The sequence below is a fragment of the Anoplolepis gracilipes genome, chromosome 10, assembly GCF_047496725.1.
Source record: "Anoplolepis gracilipes chromosome 10, ASM4749672v1, whole genome shotgun sequence".
Lineage (NCBI taxonomy): Eukaryota > Metazoa > Arthropoda > Insecta > Hymenoptera > Formicidae > Anoplolepis > Anoplolepis gracilipes.
The window spans coordinates 9,268,827-9,288,399 of NC_132979.1; the positions used below are offsets into that span (position 1 = coordinate 9,268,827).

At 29.5% G+C, this 19,573-nt stretch overlaps 3 protein-coding genes and 1 long non-coding RNA gene across 5 annotated transcripts in view; 1 reads left to right on the forward strand and 3 right to left on the reverse strand.

The window, feature by feature from the left end:
* Positions 1-2,678: 2,678 nt before the first annotated feature.
* Positions 2,679-3,955, reverse strand: LOC140670348 (uncharacterized). The gene is made up of 3 exons (XM_072900912.1): positions 3,931-3,955; positions 3,619-3,818; positions 2,679-3,531 (listed from the first exon to the last, which is right to left on the reverse strand). Exons 1-3 carry the CDS (start codon positions 3,953-3,955, stop codon positions 3,148-3,150), a joined length of 609 nt encoding a protein of 202 aa, XP_072757013.1. The 3' UTR covers positions 2,679-3,147.
* A 434-nt stretch (positions 3,956-4,389) lies between these two features.
* Positions 4,390-5,051, reverse strand: LOC140669993 (uncharacterized). The gene is made up of 3 exons (XR_012047450.1): positions 5,016-5,051; positions 4,655-4,796; positions 4,390-4,535 (listed from the first exon to the last, which is right to left on the reverse strand). It is a non-coding gene; the product is annotated as an uncharacterized lncRNA (long non-coding RNA).
* A 3,326-nt stretch (positions 5,052-8,377) lies between these two features.
* Taf12 (TATA-box binding protein associated factor 12) lies at positions 8,378-9,949 on the forward strand. Its single transcript, XM_072901098.1, has 3 exons — positions 8,378-8,763; positions 8,967-9,159; positions 9,543-9,949. Exons 1-3 carry the CDS (start codon positions 8,509-8,511, stop codon positions 9,668-9,670), a joined length of 576 nt encoding a protein of 191 aa, XP_072757199.1. The 5' UTR covers positions 8,378-8,508; the 3' UTR covers positions 9,671-9,949.
* A 336-nt stretch (positions 9,950-10,285) lies between these two features.
* Svil (Supervillin) overlaps positions 10,286-19,573 on the reverse strand; it is a 28,778-nt gene continuing 19,490 nt past the window's right edge. For both annotated transcript variants that reach the window (XM_072901094.1, XM_072901095.1), the window contains 6 exons: positions 18,068-18,343; positions 17,487-17,610; positions 13,414-13,608; positions 11,753-12,030; positions 11,364-11,519; positions 10,286-10,772 (listed from right to left, as the gene is read on the reverse strand). In XM_072901094.1, coding sequence (XP_072757195.1) covers positions 10,686-10,772; positions 11,364-11,519; positions 11,753-12,030; positions 13,414-13,608; positions 17,487-17,610; positions 18,068-18,343 — 1,116 coding nt within the window. In that variant the 3' untranslated portion in view covers positions 10,286-10,685. The remainder of the gene's footprint in view (positions 10,773-11,363; positions 11,520-11,752; positions 12,031-13,413; positions 13,609-17,486; positions 17,611-18,067; positions 18,344-19,573) is intronic.

The window sequence follows — 19,573 nt, forward strand, 5'->3', positions numbered from 1 at the left end:
CAGTTTGACACCACGCGCTGTTGAAAAGGAGACTGAAACTCAATCGGTAACGTTGCCACGTTACCGTTACTCTGTCGAGTAAAATCATATGGTGAAATGTGATGATGTGATGCAAAGGTAGCCACTTTCAGTTAGACAAAACGTCATACCAGGTGTCACAGAATTCGATATGCTTTTTGTCTTTTAACATAATAGTAGTGAATGTATGTATATACATATAAATATATACATTTTAAAGAAAAAATAAAAATATGAAAAATATCAAACGTACATATACAGGGATTTCATATAGTGGTACTCTTCTGACGAGGAACTGTTATTCCGGAGTCGCTCTACATTACCGATTAGCAAACTGTAACCTAACCTAACATAACAATATACAGAGTGAGCATTTATTAAGACGCTCAAATATCTCAAAAACTATGAGTTATAAAAAAATGTTTCAAATAAAAGTTGTATAGTTTCGAGGGGGACATAAAATGATGCTACTGATTTGACCATGAATAAGGCCCAGTTCGACAGTGGCCAGTTAGCTTAACTAGTAGTTAAGTAGTGATGCCAACCACTGAAACGAAATTCGATAAGCTATTTACAAGGTTAGATTTTAACAAGTTGCATTTTCACAAAATATTAAGTAAAATATTGAAAATATATACATTTTGTAAATAAATGTGATTTATTATATATTATTTGATTATTGTTTTTTCTTGTTAATAAATAGGAAATAACATTCTGAGAGTGCTGCAATATATTACAATGTAAGTAAATAGTCAATATATTACAATGTAAGTAAATAGTCAGTAATATAATATTTGTATAATATATTTATTTTAAAAATTGAAAATGTATTATATTTTTTAGTCAGCATGCAAAGATTGTGGGATTTCTTATTTGATGAGGATGACGAGGAAATAGAGCAAGGCACAAGAGCTCCAAGAGTTTTGCAACATAGAATTAGACTACGCATCAATTATTTTGAGGAATTACATGAAATGCATTTGTTGATCGTTTCCGATTATCAAAGCAGAGTGTCACTATGTTGCTCAATAGGATTCATCATCAATTAGAATGTGTTACTAATTAGTATGTATATAAAACTATAAACATGGTTTTATGATAAAATACTTGAAAAGTATTTGGCTTAATGATTCATTATCTTCAATAATGATATTTATTATCTTATATATATAGGAATTATGCCATTTCTCCAATGATCCAGTTACTGATTGCATTGAGATTCTACGCAACTGGATCATTTTTTGTCACAGTAGGAGATTTCTGCGGAGTTAGTAAAGTTTCGGCTCATACGATTGTGCATTGTGTTTCCTCAGCAATTGCAAATTTGAGTGAGGATTTCATTAAATTTCCTGCACAGCCTAACCAAATACGTCAAGCTCAAAGGGAATTTTTTGAAATTTCTGGCTTTATTCGAGTCATAGGAGCTATAGATTGCAAGCACGTACAAATCTAATCATATGGTAACTAAAAACATTTATATATATGTATCGCATAATGATTCATATTTGATTAATACATTAATTGAATTTTTGTTTTATTTTTATCAGGTGGAGAAAACGCAGAGTTATATCGAAATAGAAAGGGCTATTTTTCGATAAATGTGCAAGCTGTGGTAAATGCACGATTAGAAATTATCGACATTGTAACGCGCTGGCCTGGAGCGACTCATGACTCTACCATATTCAATAATTCGCGAATAAAAGCTTTATTTGAAGCTGGGTGATTTGGTGATGGAATTTTACTTGAAGATCTACCCCTACTACTCAAATCTACCCTATCTCATGACACCTCTAAATAATCCAGTGACACCTGCTGAATAATTATATAATGAAGCTCAAATTCGCACACAGTGTGTAGTAGAACGCACATTCGACGTATAGAGTCGAAAATTTGCCGTACTCAACATCGGTTCTCGTTTCTTTACTGTTGAACGAACATTAGCAGTAATTGTAACGACCGCGGTACTACATAACATCGCAAGGTAAACTAGGCCGCCGGATTCACTGATCAATGGAGTCATATATGATGAGACACAGATTCGCAATATAGATTTGCATGGCGAAAGGGATGATGCGAGACAACATATGATAGACAATTATTTTCAGAGGTAATCATACTATACAATTGATTATAAATATATATTTTTATTTCTATTTTTGTTTAATCAAAGATATTGTGAAATGACGCATTGATAATTTTGCAGCTTATTATAATGAACAATAAACGGAGACGCAAAATCATATGGAAAATCTGTCGATTTGCATCATCTGGTTCTGGAGTACAGGATATCGATCATATAACTTTTTATACAATAAAAGAGATTGTTTATTTATTACACAATGGATTTATTTAATATTCCTATATTGAAACATTTTTATATTTATTCAATCATAGATTTAATATTTCTATTAACAGTTCATATTTTTTATTTCTTAAAACTAAATATACGTAATGACAAAACTTTGTTTTATATTTCTATCAACACAGCTCACAATTGTCATGAAATACTATATTATGAATCTAAAAATAAATATATATGCGTAATCAATGACAATAAAAAAATAAAATAACTTAATGCATCATTAATATCACAACCACATCGTTTTAACGTTTCTATATTGACAGCCCACAATTATTGCCATAGAATACGTACTAAATTATAAATCCAATAATAAATATATTAACACAATAAATATATATATAAATATATATATATATTAACACAAACGCATTGCTTTAACGTTTCCTTTAAATTAATATCATAAACAAAAAAAGAAACAAATTAATTTCTATTATCATCAGTATCGATTATATAACTTTTTTGTTAGAGTGAAAACATGAAAAGTGAAAATTTATCAGTGATTCCGTCAATCACGCAAGCGGAATCACTGATAAATTTTCACTTTTCACGTTTTCACTCTAACAGAAAAGTTACATGATCGATTACCAGTACGTCTTCTTTGCCCGTTCATAGGCTTGTTTTTTATTTTTGCACTGATGAACTAGTGCACACTGGTTCAATAAGTTTCAGTGAGACAAAATATACTTAATTCATTCTAACTTATTGCACCAGTGTGCACTAGTTCATCAATGCAGGAATAGAAAACAAGCCTCATATGTACATGTAGATTAAAGAATCTCTTCTGAAGATTCAGATGACAACACACTATCTGAATTGGAAGAAACAGGCTCTCCTCTATTTGCTTTTCTAAATTTTATTTTGAGTAATTTAACTGCAAGTTGCTCTTTTTCAAGTTTTTTTTTAAGTATTTTTGTTTCAATTCGCTGCTTGGCTTTAATGTTCTTCATCATTAACTTTGCTAGTTCTGTTTTTGTCCCCATAAGATTCAATGTTTCTTCATTGGAACTTTTTTTTGACTCGATTGTTTTTGGAGGCTTATATTTACACTGGATATCTTTTTTTGCATTGGAAAGCGGCGGACTAATAATTGTTTCCAATTTTTGAGGATTATATTCTGCCCAACTCTTCAATACTTCGCTTTTCACTAAATGCTGAAAATTTTTGTATCTCATTAAAATAGTGTAAGGTTCTTTATGTAAAACAACAATAAACAAAAAGATTGTATGATATTGACAAACCTGGAAAACATTTATATGATTTGGATCATCATTCTCCATATCATCATTTAGTAGATTTATTATAGTTGATGGTGTTCCTACATCATTCGAAATGTGCTTGTCAGAATCAAACGGATTGATCAGTCCATCGATGGAGGACCCAATTATTTCGTGAATGACATCAGCCACAACATCAGTCACAATATTTGAGGATCCACCACCTAACAAATATATATGATAAAAATTAATTCTTGCTCATGATTAAAGTACTCAAATAATTGAATGTTAATTAAATTACCTGTGAGATATGTTTCCCTTTTATTTTTTGCATACAACTTCCTGGCGTCTTTCTTAGCATTGATCCAGAAGTTTTTTATGTTTCCTAATTCGCGAGGGCGACTGTTTTATTGATTATACTCGTCCAATATCTTCAGCCAAGCCTCTTCTTTGTCTCTAATACTCACAGCATCAGTCCGCTTATTTTCTATTTTTAATTTATATTTTTTTATTAATGATATAAGTACCAATTTTTCATCTTGACAAAAATTTGGTGCTCGTGTACGGTTTGTTTTGATATCCATTTTTGTTATGCGATGAGGTATCGTAATGAGAACGAAGCTGGAAATTAATTTAGTTGTCAATATATATGTGCATGGACGTAAGAAATATATTTCTTACGTCTATGTATATGTGTATATATTTTCAATATTTTATTTAATATTTTGCGAAAATGCAACTTGTCAAAATCTAACCTTGTAAATAGCTTATCGAATTTCGTTTCAGTGGTTGGCATCAACTACTAGTTAAACTAACTGGCCACTGTCGAACTGGGCCTAATTGTTTGAAGGCCACATAAAGGTCACCTTTAATTTTTTAAATGAAACTCCCCATTTTTCATTGTACATTCTTATAGCTTACCTCGAGAGCTTTTCAAAACACTATAATAAAGTATTTTTTCATTAAATACTTTTCCAGTTATGAGGCTTAAAAATTACAATATTTTGACATAAAATACAAAATAGCTTGTAACACATTCAGTTTTCAGTAATCTTAATACCTATGCACAGAATAATGAGACGAATCAATTGATGTAAAGAAAACACATAGTTATTGTCTTAAAGAAAAAAATATGTAGCTGCTCGTTGCAAATTCATATTTTTTTCTTTAAGGGAATGCTGGACTACCGACTGAGTTCTAACCTAACAAAACAATATATTTGCTTAATATAAAAGTTGCAATTTAAACGAAATACATAAAATAAAATATAGGTTTTCTCCTCTCAGAATTGTATGAAAGAATATTTGTGAACTTTTAGAAATGAGCTTAGAAGTCTAGATAAAAAATATTCGTCTGAAAAAAAATATTGTGTAGCACAATATTTTTTTCATGTAATTCTGAGGGGGAAAAACCTATTTTACTTTATGTGTATAAATTGCAGCAAATATATTGTTTTGTTAGGTTAGAACTCGGTCGGTAGTTCAGCATCCCCTTAAGCCCGTATCAGACTATGCATTAAAAATTAAAGATTAAAGATTAAAGATTAGAATTTGACTAATGAGAACAAAGGGAATTAAAAACGCTTTGTCTTAATTGGTCAAATTTTAATCTTCAATCTTTAATCTCAATTTTTAATGCGTAGTCTGATATGGGCTTTAAGACAATTATGGGCGCGTTCGGGAAGACGCTATTAGCGCTAACGGTGTCATTGTATCTTTGTTACTCATTAAAAGTTGAACAAAGATAGAACGATGCTGTTAGCGCTTCCCCGAATGCGCCTTATGATTTTCTTTACACTCAATTCTATACTGGAATGGTTAGTCCTTTGTTTGAAAATGTGAAAAGCGAGAGGGAAAAAACTGCCATCTCCCTCCTTGTTTAGCAAATTCTGATTTGCCATTAATTTTTATGATCTTCTCTACTTTCTAAACCATATTGTTTATAGTTCATACAATTCTTTATTGCACACTCAAAGTTCGATTTGTTGAACTATCAGTGAAAAAACGCTGAAAGTTGGAGAAAGCAAACTAAGTTAACAAATTTTTTTTATTTTCCAGTTAAATATTTTTTTAAACAGTTGCAGTCATCCGAAAATAATTGTGAAATCGTATGTCTTCTGATATTAATTTCGGAATCGATGTAAAGAAAAAACTATGTTCATCCCGATTTTGAAAAATGGGTGCTATCTAATACTTTTTTTTTCTTATATTTTCTTTTTTTCTTTGATAAAAGTGTGTCATAGCAGTTGCAACGGCTATACGACATCTTTTAATTACTGCAGCAACTGTAATTGCCACTATATACGTTCAATCTCTTCATCCATTTTTCTTCTTCTTCTTTAGGTTTAATTGGCCACGTCCCTATAGGGTGTAATCTGGCCATAAACTGGTAGTGGTAAATAATAATTAATAATAAACTAGTAGAAGTGAATAATTATAATCCTCGTGAAAGGAATAAAAGTTTTGTCCAGAGAAAGAACATGCGAATGACGCGCAAAAAAAAAACACGTTCGTTCAAGGCCGGTAGCGGACTTCCTTCATCCATTTTTATATAGCATACTTTCGCTCCAAACAGCTACACTTAGTACACTTAGCTGCACTTTTGTTAGCAAAACACCGCTAAAAAGCCAGCAAAAAAAACGCTCCATGAAAACGTAGCAGGACCCTTATTCTCGAAACCGTGAAAAAAGTATCGTACACGAAAATGACGCTACGCAATTTCTGATTGGTGCATCTAAAAGTATATACCAATCAAGGATCGCACAGAGTAATACAGTCCGACCTCTTATCTTACGACATTTTCGGTCCAGAATTTTCCCCTTAGGCCGGGTCTACAATAGCTGTAGTAAGCTGTAGTAAGTCGTAAGAAATGAACCAATCATATTCATTATTTTTCTTTAAAGTCAATTGTAATTGGTTAATTTCTTACGGCTTAAGGCTTACTACATCTATTGTAGACCCGGCCTTAGGCCCGGGTCTACAAAAATTTGAGAGTGGGGGTATAATTCCCCTTTCGCAGTCGTAACGAGGATTTTTTGTCGTAGGATAAGGCTCTGCGCACAATAGGAAAAATATTAAATATTAAATATTATATTATTTTAAAACGAGAAAATAAATGGACTAACGCACAAATGCATTGAGAATTAGGAATAAAGAATTAAAATAATGGATATAAATATTAAATATTAAACTCGTACTATCATGGCGGCAGATTCCAAATCTTACTAAATCCCTCAGAAGCCAATCTCTTTCATTAGGTTGTTTTAAATAAATAGGTGACAATCTATCAATAATAACTCAGCATGTTTCAACAATTATAACACGAACAGTTGATTCACCCACACGATGATGTAATGCAATGAAAAAAATTGATTCTCCACTAGCTATAAATCTAATAATAAATAAAATAAATATATATTAGTCAAACATGATTTTATTTTTACAAAGTAAATGCATTAAGTTTACAAAAAAATAGAACATTCTCAAAAGAAAATTTAAAAATATTAATTTTAAACATCTTAAAAGTGTATCTATTTTTTTTTGTAAACTATTATTGTAGTAATACAAAATTAAAAAAAATTAAATAAATATACCTTAGTGTAATTATTAAACTTCTGGAATTAAAGCTTTCCTTAAACTGGTTTTCTTTAGAAAGGGAGAAGTTTTTTATATATTTCTAAAGTCAATCTGGTATAACGGAAAAAGTGATCAGCATCATTTTTAAACTCTTCCATAAAAGGGATGAAATTATTTAGATTATCTCTTTGTAAATTAATAGGACGGACTCACCAGTGCCTATTTTTCCAAAGTTTATGTTTATTATTTTTTCTTTTTAATAGCATAATTCCCATTAATTTAAAAACAAAACAGGAAAATAAAAATATTGCTCTGGGATTAAAGATGACTTCCTGGTTAACAATGTCTAAATCCATATTTAAATTTATAAACTATAAATTTTTTATTTTGTTATGGTTATGTCTGCATGACACAATTTTTATATTTTATATTTTATTCTTTTTTAATTGTGCGTTTTAATTTAATCTCTATTCCTAATTCTTATTCTTAATATTTAATATTTAATATTTAATAATTAATATTTAATATTTTTCCTATTGTGCGCAGGGCCTAAGAGGTTTTGTAGCATAAGAGGGTCGTAGGATAAGAGGTTCGACTGTATTCGCATGCAATACCTTTTTCACAGTTTCGAGAATAAAGGCCCAGGAGTTCAGCTATAACTTTTAAACGCTGCTTTGGATTGCGGTAGAGTGGGGATAAAGCTAGCTTTTGTCAGCTGCATAGAGATATTAAATATAGAGGACGGGAGGGGGCCGAGAACGTGATAGCGAAATACAGTCGGACCTCTTATCCTACGACATTTTCGGTCCGAAATCTTCCCCTTAAACCTCTGATCCTATGACAAAAATTTGAGATTTACATAGTTTACATAGTTAATTTCTTACGGCTTAATGAAAATCCTTGACTGTCATTGGTCAATTTGCTTGCGACCTTACGTTCTACGGCCATTGTAGATGATCCATTAAACATTTTCGAAAATGCTTGAATGTCATTGGTCAAGTTGCTTGCGACCTTACGTTCTACGGCCATTGTAAACGACCCATTAAGCCGTAAGAAATTAACTATGTAAACTATGTAAATCTCAAATTTTTGTCATAGGATCAGAGGTTTAAGGGAAAGATTTCGGACCGAAAATGTCGCTTTAGGCTTACTACATCTATTGTAGACCCGGCCTTAAACTGTGGTCAGTTGTCAGTCTCTAAAATTAGTATATGCTCTGTGCTCTAAAGATCTCTCAGGGTCTCTATTCCAATTGACAGAGTCTTTACAGTGGCTCCTAACGATATTATTTTTTTTTTACATTTATGCTTTTTTATAAAAGAATGTGTGTTTTGTAAGAATGTCACAACAAAGTGCTATCGTGCAAACAACTAATACAGGTTCCGAAATGACACCTGTGCTTGGGACTTTACAGTCTGTAGGTCCTAATAATCAGTCCTCATCGGTTTTACCCAACATGCAAAGTAATGTTGGTGGCACCGCGGCAACTACTATACCACAGACACAATCTCAACAAACTCAATACATTTCACAATCTCCGAAACAAGTATTACAACAATCGTCCACTCCAAGTTCTTTTAGCGATTTCCCACAAGTATGTAATCTATGTAAATCTATTATAAAAAAAATAAAATGTTTACACAAATATTTTAATATTTAGGCAATAAAGATACATATTCCTTTAATATGTTTATTAATTAGGAGTAGAGAGAAAAAGATAAATTCTGAAGCGCAGCTAGTTTAGTTAAAAGAAAAAAAAAAAAAAACAGACTTATTGCTACTGCTATTTGATTTTAGTTTTTAACAAAAACAAGATTACAAGATTTGGTAAGGGAAGTAGATCCTACAGAACAGTTAGATGAAGAAGTGGAAGAAATGCTTTTACAATTAGCGGATGATTTTGTGGAGACAACAGTAAATGCAGCTTGTTTATTAGCTAAGCATCGTCATGCAAATACAGTGGAAGTTAAAGATGTGCAGTTGCATTTAGGTGAGTTTTACAGATTTCATATTATTTATAATATCAATAGAAAAAAAATAGCTCTCAGATTATTTGTTCTCTCTCAGGTTGGGTTTTAGTTGTTTAAGTTCTTATGGTTATTTCAATTATTCTTAGTTTTCAAAAGTGCTCATTTTAAAATTATTAAAATTCTTCCAATTTTAATACTATTTTTAAATGTTATGTCATTATCATGCATTCTTATTGGACAAAACTTTACATTTTTCTTTTTAAATTTCATACACATTATTATACCTTTATAAATTTTGAATGTCAAAATTTATAATTTATATACTTAAAGGTTTTATATATTGTAATCGTACAAAAAAATTCTAAACATTGATATTATATATATTCAATATTTTAATTTTTAGAAAGAAATTGGAACATGTGGATTCCTGGTTTTGGTACAGATGAAGTACGTCCATACAAACGAGCTACTGTCACTGAAGCTCATAAACAAAGATTAGCACTTATACGAAAATCTATCAAAAAGTATTAAATCATTTGTAAGATATATTTAATTAATATTAACTGTTAAACTATTATATTTTATAAATTTTTGATTATATTATTATTGCTTGATAGTTTTGAATAATTTAGAACTAAAATATTCATTTCAAAATTTTCTTTTTTCACAAAAGTGCCGATTGTTATACAGTTTTATAAATAATAAAAATGCATTTGCGTTATGAAAATAAGTTTAAGGTTCTTTTGTAAATATTTATATAACATAAGCCATATTTTCAAAGAATAATTATGAATAAATAATAGATAAATACACATGCTATTTTATCTATTTTCTTTCTCTTTAAATATTTTAAAAATATATGTGCAGAGAAAATTATCTTGAAAAATATCGGACTATAATTTGTTTATCATGTTCATGTTATATCACCTTAAAATTAAACAAATGTTTTGTTATCTTTTCATACATTCATACATAAAGAAGAGATGGTATTTGTTTTGTTTTAAATACTACACCCCTTTTTTTATACATATAAGAATAAAAAATTATAATTTTTTTAATGAAATATTTAAAAATGTAAATTATGTTATGTAAATTATAGAAACGGTCTTATACGTAGATATTCATGAAGGAATAAGGTAGAACAACATATCGTTCACATACGCAAATTTATAAAGATTATACAAATATAAAGAAAATGTTCGCAAGCAGATTCGCATGTAGCAGGTATTAAAAATATATAATCATCTATGTTTGTATGCCTATCATATATCATTACATATATGCGTCATAATTCAAATAGCGCTGGCAATGTTTCTGATTCGTGTGTTGAGTTTTAATCTTCGGTTAAGTATTATACTACATTATCATCGTTAACATACTTGGTCGAAATGTTTCGTTTTATAAATATGACAAATTTTAACAAAAAACACATTTAGAAACAATTTTTTCCAATTTCCAAGTTATAAATATTGAAAACAATTAATAAAAATTCGAACATTTTGCAAGGACAGCTGCTGATTGCAGTGTAGACAGTTAAAACAATCCATCAGAACAATCCTATTTCTTTCTTAAGATTCACTTGTTTCCAGTTTGGAAGTTGTTGAAATTCTTCTTTGCTCATTCCTAATAGCTCCTAAAAATCATGAAATATATCATCTACAGTTTTTCTGAGAACATTTTTACTAAATTACTTGAGAAATTACTTGAGAATATTTTTAATATTAAATATAATAAATACTTTTTTATTACTAATACTCAATATTAAATATAATAAACAATTTTTTATATACTACTAATAATATATATTGTCTTATATAGGGTGTTTCTTCTAACATTCCTCTGTGTTAATGAAAATCCATTTCTTTTTTAAAAATGTTGATGACTTTGAAATCTCGCAAACAGTGACATTAAAAAAGATTTTTGTTTATCAAGATATTAGTCTTTTTGAATCAAATAATTTTCAGCATTTTTTTTCGTATCATCAAAAGAAACAGATATTCTAACAATAAATGCTCTAATTAAAGGAAACACCTTGTATATGACAATACCAAATGTCCATTAAATGTAAAGATGTTGGTTTATTTAATATTTAGTTATAACATCTAAATTAATTTTGCTATATTTGTAACATTAGGTCAATACAGTTTAAAATATTTTTAAATATATATATATATCCTAGTTTATATTTACAAATCATAAATAGCCAAATGTATATGATACTAACTTGAAAATGTTGTTGAGATAAATACAATTCTAAGCATGTAGGATCAACTCCATCGGGTAGAGGTCTTTGCAATAATTGAGCAGGAGGATATATACTTTGTGTTAAGCGAGCCAATTCATTTTCTGCAGTTAATACTTCCCCTGGATTTCGGCCATCCTTGTCATAAGTTACATAATAAATGTACATTAAATGTGTAATACATATTTAAATTTCGTACATTTGAAATATAATAAATCATACATGCACAAAGAAACAATTTATTATTTTAAAGTTAAGTCCTTTTTTTTAGCAAAATACGAAAAACATAAAAAAAATTTGAATAGAAAGATTTGAAGAAAAAAAGAAAAATGTATACAATATATACATATATTTTTTCTTTAAAAACATACCTCTATATTTAACTCAGCGACATCATCTCGATACATCCATTCAGGAAAGAGATTTATAAATTGCAAGGGTTCTAAACCAGCCCATACTAAATATATTGGGAGATTCGTTGTTTGCGTGTTTCGAGTCTTTCGCCAATATCGTATCGCTATCGTCATCGCTGCTCTTCTCTCAGCCTGCCAACGGACAGTTTTACTTCCAGATTGATCTTCTGTTCCATTATCAGGCCACCATCCTTGCCAAATCCAAGTCACGTTTTTGTCATCCAATAAGAATAAGGCTGAAAAAGTGACATAGGTTTTGATATCAAAATACTTATAATATAGATTAATAATTTTACTAACACTTTCTATAATAAAACTCAAATTAAATTATTAAAATATATACAGGGTGAGGTATTTATATTGAGATGCCTAAATATCTCGACAATTATAAGAGTTATAAAAAAATGTTTCAAATAAAAATTGTATGGTTTCGAAGGGGGAGGGGGGGGGCATAAGATGATGCCAGTGATTTGACCTTGAATAATTGTTTGAAGGCCACATAAAGGTCACCTTTAATTTCTTAAATGGAATCTCGCCTTAATACTAATGCACGCCTTAATAAAGTACTTTTTCTTTAAGTACTTTTAAGTTATGAGGCTCAAAAGTAATTTTCTGATATAAAATATAAAATAGCTTATAAAACATTCAGTTTTCGTTAATCTTATCTTAATATTTATGCACAGAATAATGAGACGAATCAATTGGTGTAAAGAAAACACATAGTTGTCTTAAAGAAAAAAATATATAGCTGCTCGTTGCAAATTCATATTTTTTTCTTTAAGACAACTGTGTATTTTCTTTACACCAATTGATTCATCGCGTTATTCTGTGCATAAATATTAAGATAAGATTAACGAAAACTGAATGTTTTATAAGCTATTTTATATTTTATATCAGAAAATAACTTTTGAGCCTCATAACTCGAAAAGCACGTAAAGAAAAAGTACTTCATTATAGTGTTTTGAAAAACTCTCGAGGTAAGCTACAAAGAATGTGCAATGAAAAATAGGAGGTTCCATTTAAGAAATTAAAGATGACTTTTATGTGACCTTCAAACAATTATTCAAGGTCAAATCACTGGCATCATCTTATGTCTCCCTCAAAGTCATACAAATTTATTTAAAACAATTTTTTATAACTTATAGTTTTTGAGATATTTAGGCGTCTCAATATAAACGCCACACCCTATTAATGTTAATTTATATATATGTATATAAATTAACATTAATATGCTAAAATTTGATAAAAATAAAATAAAATAAAAAAAGAAAAAAGAAAGATATCACAAATAAAAACTGTAACAGTTGGCTATAAATTATTAATATTGTTTTAATGCATATCAACAAAAAAGCATGTTTGTTCATATTTAGTTTACAAGTTCATAATGAAGAAAAACAGAGAAATAAAGATCAGGTTGACAAGAAAAAAAGGTCAATTTCGAAAAAGTGTATTGGATTTTTAATATTTTTAGTTTGGTTACAAAATATTGAATTATAATACTTCCTCTGTTAATAGTTTTTTAAATAAAATAAAAGCTTTTTTCTCACATATTTTTTTTCAAAATAGAGTTTTCGATCATATACTCACGTATTTCAAAGTGCACTTTCAAGATATCATACCTGGTTGATTTGCTTGATATAAGTCATCTTGTGAAAAGGGAAATGGTGTCGTGAGGTCTGCACGATAAGGACATAATATTTCCATTGCACGGAACGTTTTAGAGATACTCGATAGATGATAAAGTCTTGGAGTGTGATCTTGTATCTCAGATGTTTCCAATAACCAATACAATTTTTTATTCATACCACCTAATGCTGAGAAATGCAAAATGATGCGTCGTTAAGTTTCGTAAATAAATAACATTATTCGACATTACTAGTGTTAAACTCATTTTCTTTGTCTCTTTAGACTACCAAATTAAAATCAAAATGAGAATCTAATATGTGCCGTGTGCACTAAATAAAGAAAAAATTTTCGCGACAACATCTTGCGTTTGGGCTCTCATTGCCGAATATATTATCATCTTGTTTGTAAATACGAAAGAGCCGTTTATATACTTTCAAACTAATTTAAAATCAAAAAAGTTAATTCAATTTCTCCTTAGAGAAGAAAAAAGATAGAAAATCAAAGTTACTTGTGCTTCTAATTTGTTTGTAAAAATACATAATTTTACACGAGAACATTATTTTTTAAATATTTAATCTTAGAAGAAATATTTTGTACAAGGTGTCTATTCAAATTTTAAAAATCTCTGAAAATTCCCTCATCTTAGGGATTTTTATTCAAAATTCCAGATAAAGAAAATATTTTAACGATTTTTTGGTGCAAAAGTTCTAAAAGTTTTTTTATGATATCCGTTTTCTAATGTTTTTTACTCATACGAAAAACACAGAGCCACTTTTAAGTTTCAAGTATTAGATTTGCAAATGTAATGAAAAAACGGAATACCTTTCATAAGATAAATATAACTTGCATAACATCTCTTTATTTTTTTCTATCACTAAAAATTGCAATAAAACATATGTATTGCATATTCAATATAGACAGAATATATATAAACAGAATATATATATGTATATGCGTGTGCGTGTGTGCGTGTGCGTGTGTGCGTGTGCGTGTGGGTGCGTGCGTGTGGGTGCGGGTGCGTGCGCGCGGGTGCGGGTGCGTGCGTGCGTGCGTGCGTGCGTGCGTGCGTGCGTGCGTGCGTGCGTGCGTGCGTGCGTGCGTGCGTGCGTGCGTGCGTGCGTGCGTGCGTGCGTGCGTGCGTGCGTGCGTGCGTGCGTGCGTGCGTGCGTGCGTGCGTGCGTGCGTGCGTGCGTGCGTGCGTGCGTGCGTGCGTGCGTGTGTGTGTGTGTATGCAGGGTATCCCAGACTTACCGTATCACCTGTTAATGGTGTATTCCTTGGGCCATTTGGAGACAAAAATCCTAATATCAAAATGTCGAGGCTGCAATAGTTTTCAAATGCTAAGGGTTTAAAGTTAACCAATTAGCATGACAAACCTTTACGCGCTCAGTCACGTCGCATATTGAAAGTGCTCCCACACTAAATTTAATTACCGACATTAAAATATTGATAAATTATGTATTTAATTGTTATTGTTAGTAGCAATATTACTACTATTACGTAGTAATTTATTGTTACTAAAAAATAATTTTATAAACTTATTTCTTTCATGTGCGGTTAATAAATTTTGGTATTAGAATATCAACGCAATAGCTTAGTTTACACCGAGTATTTGATACGCGTACTAAGAACTATACTAGCCAATCATAGCCAGTCTTCTAAAGAATGGAATGGCTATGATTGGCCAGTAGTATTTAATACGCGTATCAAAATATGTCGGTGTAAACTAAGCCTATGACAGAAAATCCTCGTACTTAATTCCACGCGCAACAAAATTAACCGTTAAACTTTAAACCCTTATCATTTGAAAACTATTGCAGCCTCGACATTTTGGTATTAGGATTTTTGTCTCCAAATGGCCTCAGGAATACACCATTAACAGGTGATACGGTCTGGCATATCCTGTATATATATATATATATGTATATATACAGGGTGTCCAATAATTCGTAAAAAATTTCTCGTGTACAGATTATTGCAAAAATCGCAAAATGGTAAAGGACTTTTTTGCTCAGTTTGATCCGCTCTATCTGTAAACGAGAATTTTTTACGAATTACCCTGTATACAGGGTGTCCGGTAAAGATTGAATTAACGTTCGCGGATTGCATGGCAACGAAAAACAACCATACTTTTCGTTGCTGTGCAACCCGCGTGACAGTCGCCGCCGGAACGCTTAGAGCGTACGGCCCATGGTCTAGCCGCGAAAAGCGCGCGCTCATTCACCAATCTTTTTTAATTAATATTTTAATAATTATTGTGAAAATTGCAAAATAGTAAAGGACTTTTCTGTTCAGTTTAATGCGCTCTACCTTTACGGGACACCCTGTATATATATATTTTTTTAAACATAAATCACTTGGCTTAGCGACTATTTATAATATAATAAAATTATCAAATAGGGAATTTTTTAAAAGTTTCTGAATTGTAATAAAATCTTGTGAGACTTCCCTAATTTTTCTAGGTACAAAAGAAATCCCTGAGAATTTCAAGTTTTTTAGATTTTTTTTAAGGAATAGACACCTCGTATATAGATATAAAAAATCTCATATATTTTCAGAAGAAATTGGACAGAACAATTTGTAAGTTAAAGTAAAGATTTGCCCTGTAGAATTTATTTTCATTTTCATGAATTTTTCTGTTGTACAGTTAAAATTGTGTCATTATAAAAAAATTAGTTCGATATAAGATAATATTTACAATTTTAAAATTAAATTATTTTCTACTGGATAAATCTTTATTTTAATTTACATATTAATTATTAATAATATATTTTAAAAGGCTAAAAGTACTTTGTGCAATGCCAAATTCATGAATCTTGAAATGTGTTAAAGGCTATGTCAGATAAGCATACTAAAAGTGCCCCCGATGAGTTTTTAAGTAATATTTGGCCTATCATGTCCTCTCTATAAATGAAATTTTCCTGAAAATTTTACTTCCCTAACTCTATTATTTCCTGAGTTATTGAGAAAAACGTCATTTTCAGTTTTTATTTTACTTTTCTGTAAATATTTGAGATGATCCCATATCGATTTTTTTCTGAACAATTATTAAACAAAAAACACAAAAAAATATTTTTTTATTAATCTCGAATAAAAGCTCGATTTTTTAAAAAAGATTGAAATTAAGAAATAACTTTTTTAACATGTTCCTTTCGAGGTTCCAATCACCAAACTTTTATAGAATACTCTTTTTATACATCTCAATATTCTCAAATTTTTTCAACTTTTTCGAGTTGGCGCAACATAATAAAAAAATGGAAAATCTTTTTTTTAATTATTTTTTGACAATACGACGGAAAATTATTTATTTTCTTCTCATAATTATAATAATAATTATAATTATACTGCAGGATATAAATATTTTTTATGCAAAACAATTTAAAAGTGTATTTAAAAGTTGTATTTGTGAAAATTGTTTTTGCATAAAAAATATTTGTATTTTGCAGTGTAATTGTACCTTTTACAGTTATTATTATTACTATTATTGTTACTATTATAATTATTACAAGAAAAATAAATAATTTTCCGTCGTATTATCAAAAAATAACAAAAAAAGATTTTTATTTTTTTTTACTATGTTGCATCAACTTGAAAAAAATTAAAAAAATTTGAGAGTATTGAGACATATAAAAAGAATATTCTCTAAAAGTTTGATAATTGAACCTCGAAAGGAACATGTTAAAAAAGCCATTTTTAAATTTTAGTCTTTTTGAAAAAAATTGAGTTTTTATTCGAGATTAATAAAAAAATATTTTTTTTGCGTCTTTTGTTGATAAGTATTCAGAAAAAAATCGATATAGGATCAAATATTTACAGAAAAAAAAAATAAAAACTAAAAATGACATTTTTCTCGATCACTCAGGAAATAATAAAGTTAAGGAGCTGAAGTTTTGAGGAAAAATTTTTTTACAATGAGAAAATGACAGGCCAAGTATTTATTTGAAAACTCATTGGGGGCACTTTTTGTATGCTATAGCCTTTATATAATAACTTTTGACATAGCTAAAGTTCTTTCTTAAGTTTAAATGTTTGAAAAAAATATTCACTAAGAAAAAAGACTACTCACCATTACTAAATTCTTCAGGTTCTAAACCTTCTTGAATTTCATATATTTGTACATTATCCTTGTTTGATAATCCGACTTCTTCGGGTCGATTTATTTTTAATTGGTTTGCCGCTTTCATCGCATTCTATAAAGAAGAGAAAAAAATAAAAACAAAAGAAAATTATTGATTGTGTATAAAATAGTGCCTCAGAGAGAAAAAAAAACAGAAATAAAGTGATGTAAAAAGAGAAAAAAGAAGAAAAGCATTATAATTTCACCGTTTAATTTTTATTAATTTTTAATTTTTATTCTACATTTAACTGTGTTCCTATTTACTGGCAATACTGAAAATTTATAGTTTACGTCACGTACACTATAAATTTTCAGTACTGATAGTCAAATCCTGATAGTCAAGTACTGATAATCAAGACAGTACTGATTTGTTATATGTACAATATTATGAGTAGTTGATAGTAGTTGATAGTGCAAAATGCGAAATTTAATGCAATATTAAACTCTATATCTATGCGTGCGCAAATATTAATTAATATTGCGTGCGTTTATTACATATTTATCTTTATAAAAATTAATAAAAAATATACCTCTCTTATATGACGTAATGAGTTGTTTCCGTGCCAGACGTATATTTTTGCATTTTCAGTGTCTATTAATACAAAGGAACCTCTACTTCTTAATTGTCGAGTACTACAAGAGATTTCAGACAAAAATATCTCAGAACCTAAAGTACCTCGACAAATATACAATTTCCATTGCTTTTCACATTGTTTTTTCTCAGATTTCTTGCCACTGTGCACCACCATCTTTCCGGAGAATAAATTTAAGAATGCAGCTGGTTCATGCCCTTGAACAACACGAATCTGCAAATATATATTATATAATTATAAAGTATCTGCCTTGGTATTTTGTCCAACATTCATACATATCAAGATAAACACATACAAATATATTGATATATCGATATAACCCCTGTATATACAGGGTAGGGCATTTTAAACAGTACGATCAATTTTCTCGTAAACTAAGCGAAATACCGAAAAATGTTTCAGACAAAAGTTGTATGGTTTCGAGGGGGCCATAAAATGCTACCATTGGTTTGACCTTGGATAGTCACTTGAAGGTCACCTGAAGATTACCTTAATTTTTTTAAATGGCACCCCCCATTTTTTATTACATATTCTTGTAGCTGACCTTGACAGCTTTCCAAAACACTAAAATCAAATGTTTTCTTCATTGCGTACTTTTCGAGTTATAAAGTTCGAAAGTTGTAATATTTTGATAAAAATACAAAATATCTCGTAAAATATTTATTTCTCGATTATCTTACTCTAATACTTTTATGCACAGAATAATGAGACAAATCAATTGGCGTAATTAAAATACATAATTATGTTAAAGTAAAAATGTGTAACTGCTAGTTGCAAATTCAGATTTTTTCTTAAAGATTTTCTTAACTATGTGTTTTCTTTACACCAATTGATTCGTCTCATTATTCTTTGCATAAAAGTATTAAGGTAAGATAATCGAAAAATGAATATTTTACGAGATATCTTGTATTTTATGTCAAAAACTGCAACTTTGAAGGCTTATAACTCGAAAAGTATTTAATAAAAAAATATTTTATTATGGTGTTTTGGAAAGCTCTCGAGATAAGCTATAAGAATATGCAATAATATATAGGATATGCCATTTAAAAAATTAAACATGACGTTCATGTGACCTTCAAATAACTCTTCAAGGTCAAACCAATGGTAGTCCTTGTGCGTGTGTGCGTGTATGCGCATGCGTGTGTGTAAAATTATAAATAGAATTATATTTTGTATATTGTCGTAAATTGTAGATATGTATAAAACGGTTTACAGTAAAATCTAACAAGCACAAAAAATTTATAGTCTAGTTTATTTCATTACTTAAGTATTTATATATATATTCTCTGATATTTATGACATATATGACATTTATGATATTAATCCTTAATTTATTTGATTTAATTTTTTAATTAATTTTATATTTAATATTGTGTGCGTGTATCTTATCTTCTAAAAAAAAGTTTAATTGTGTAAGTAAAATTTCAATTAGTAAAATATATT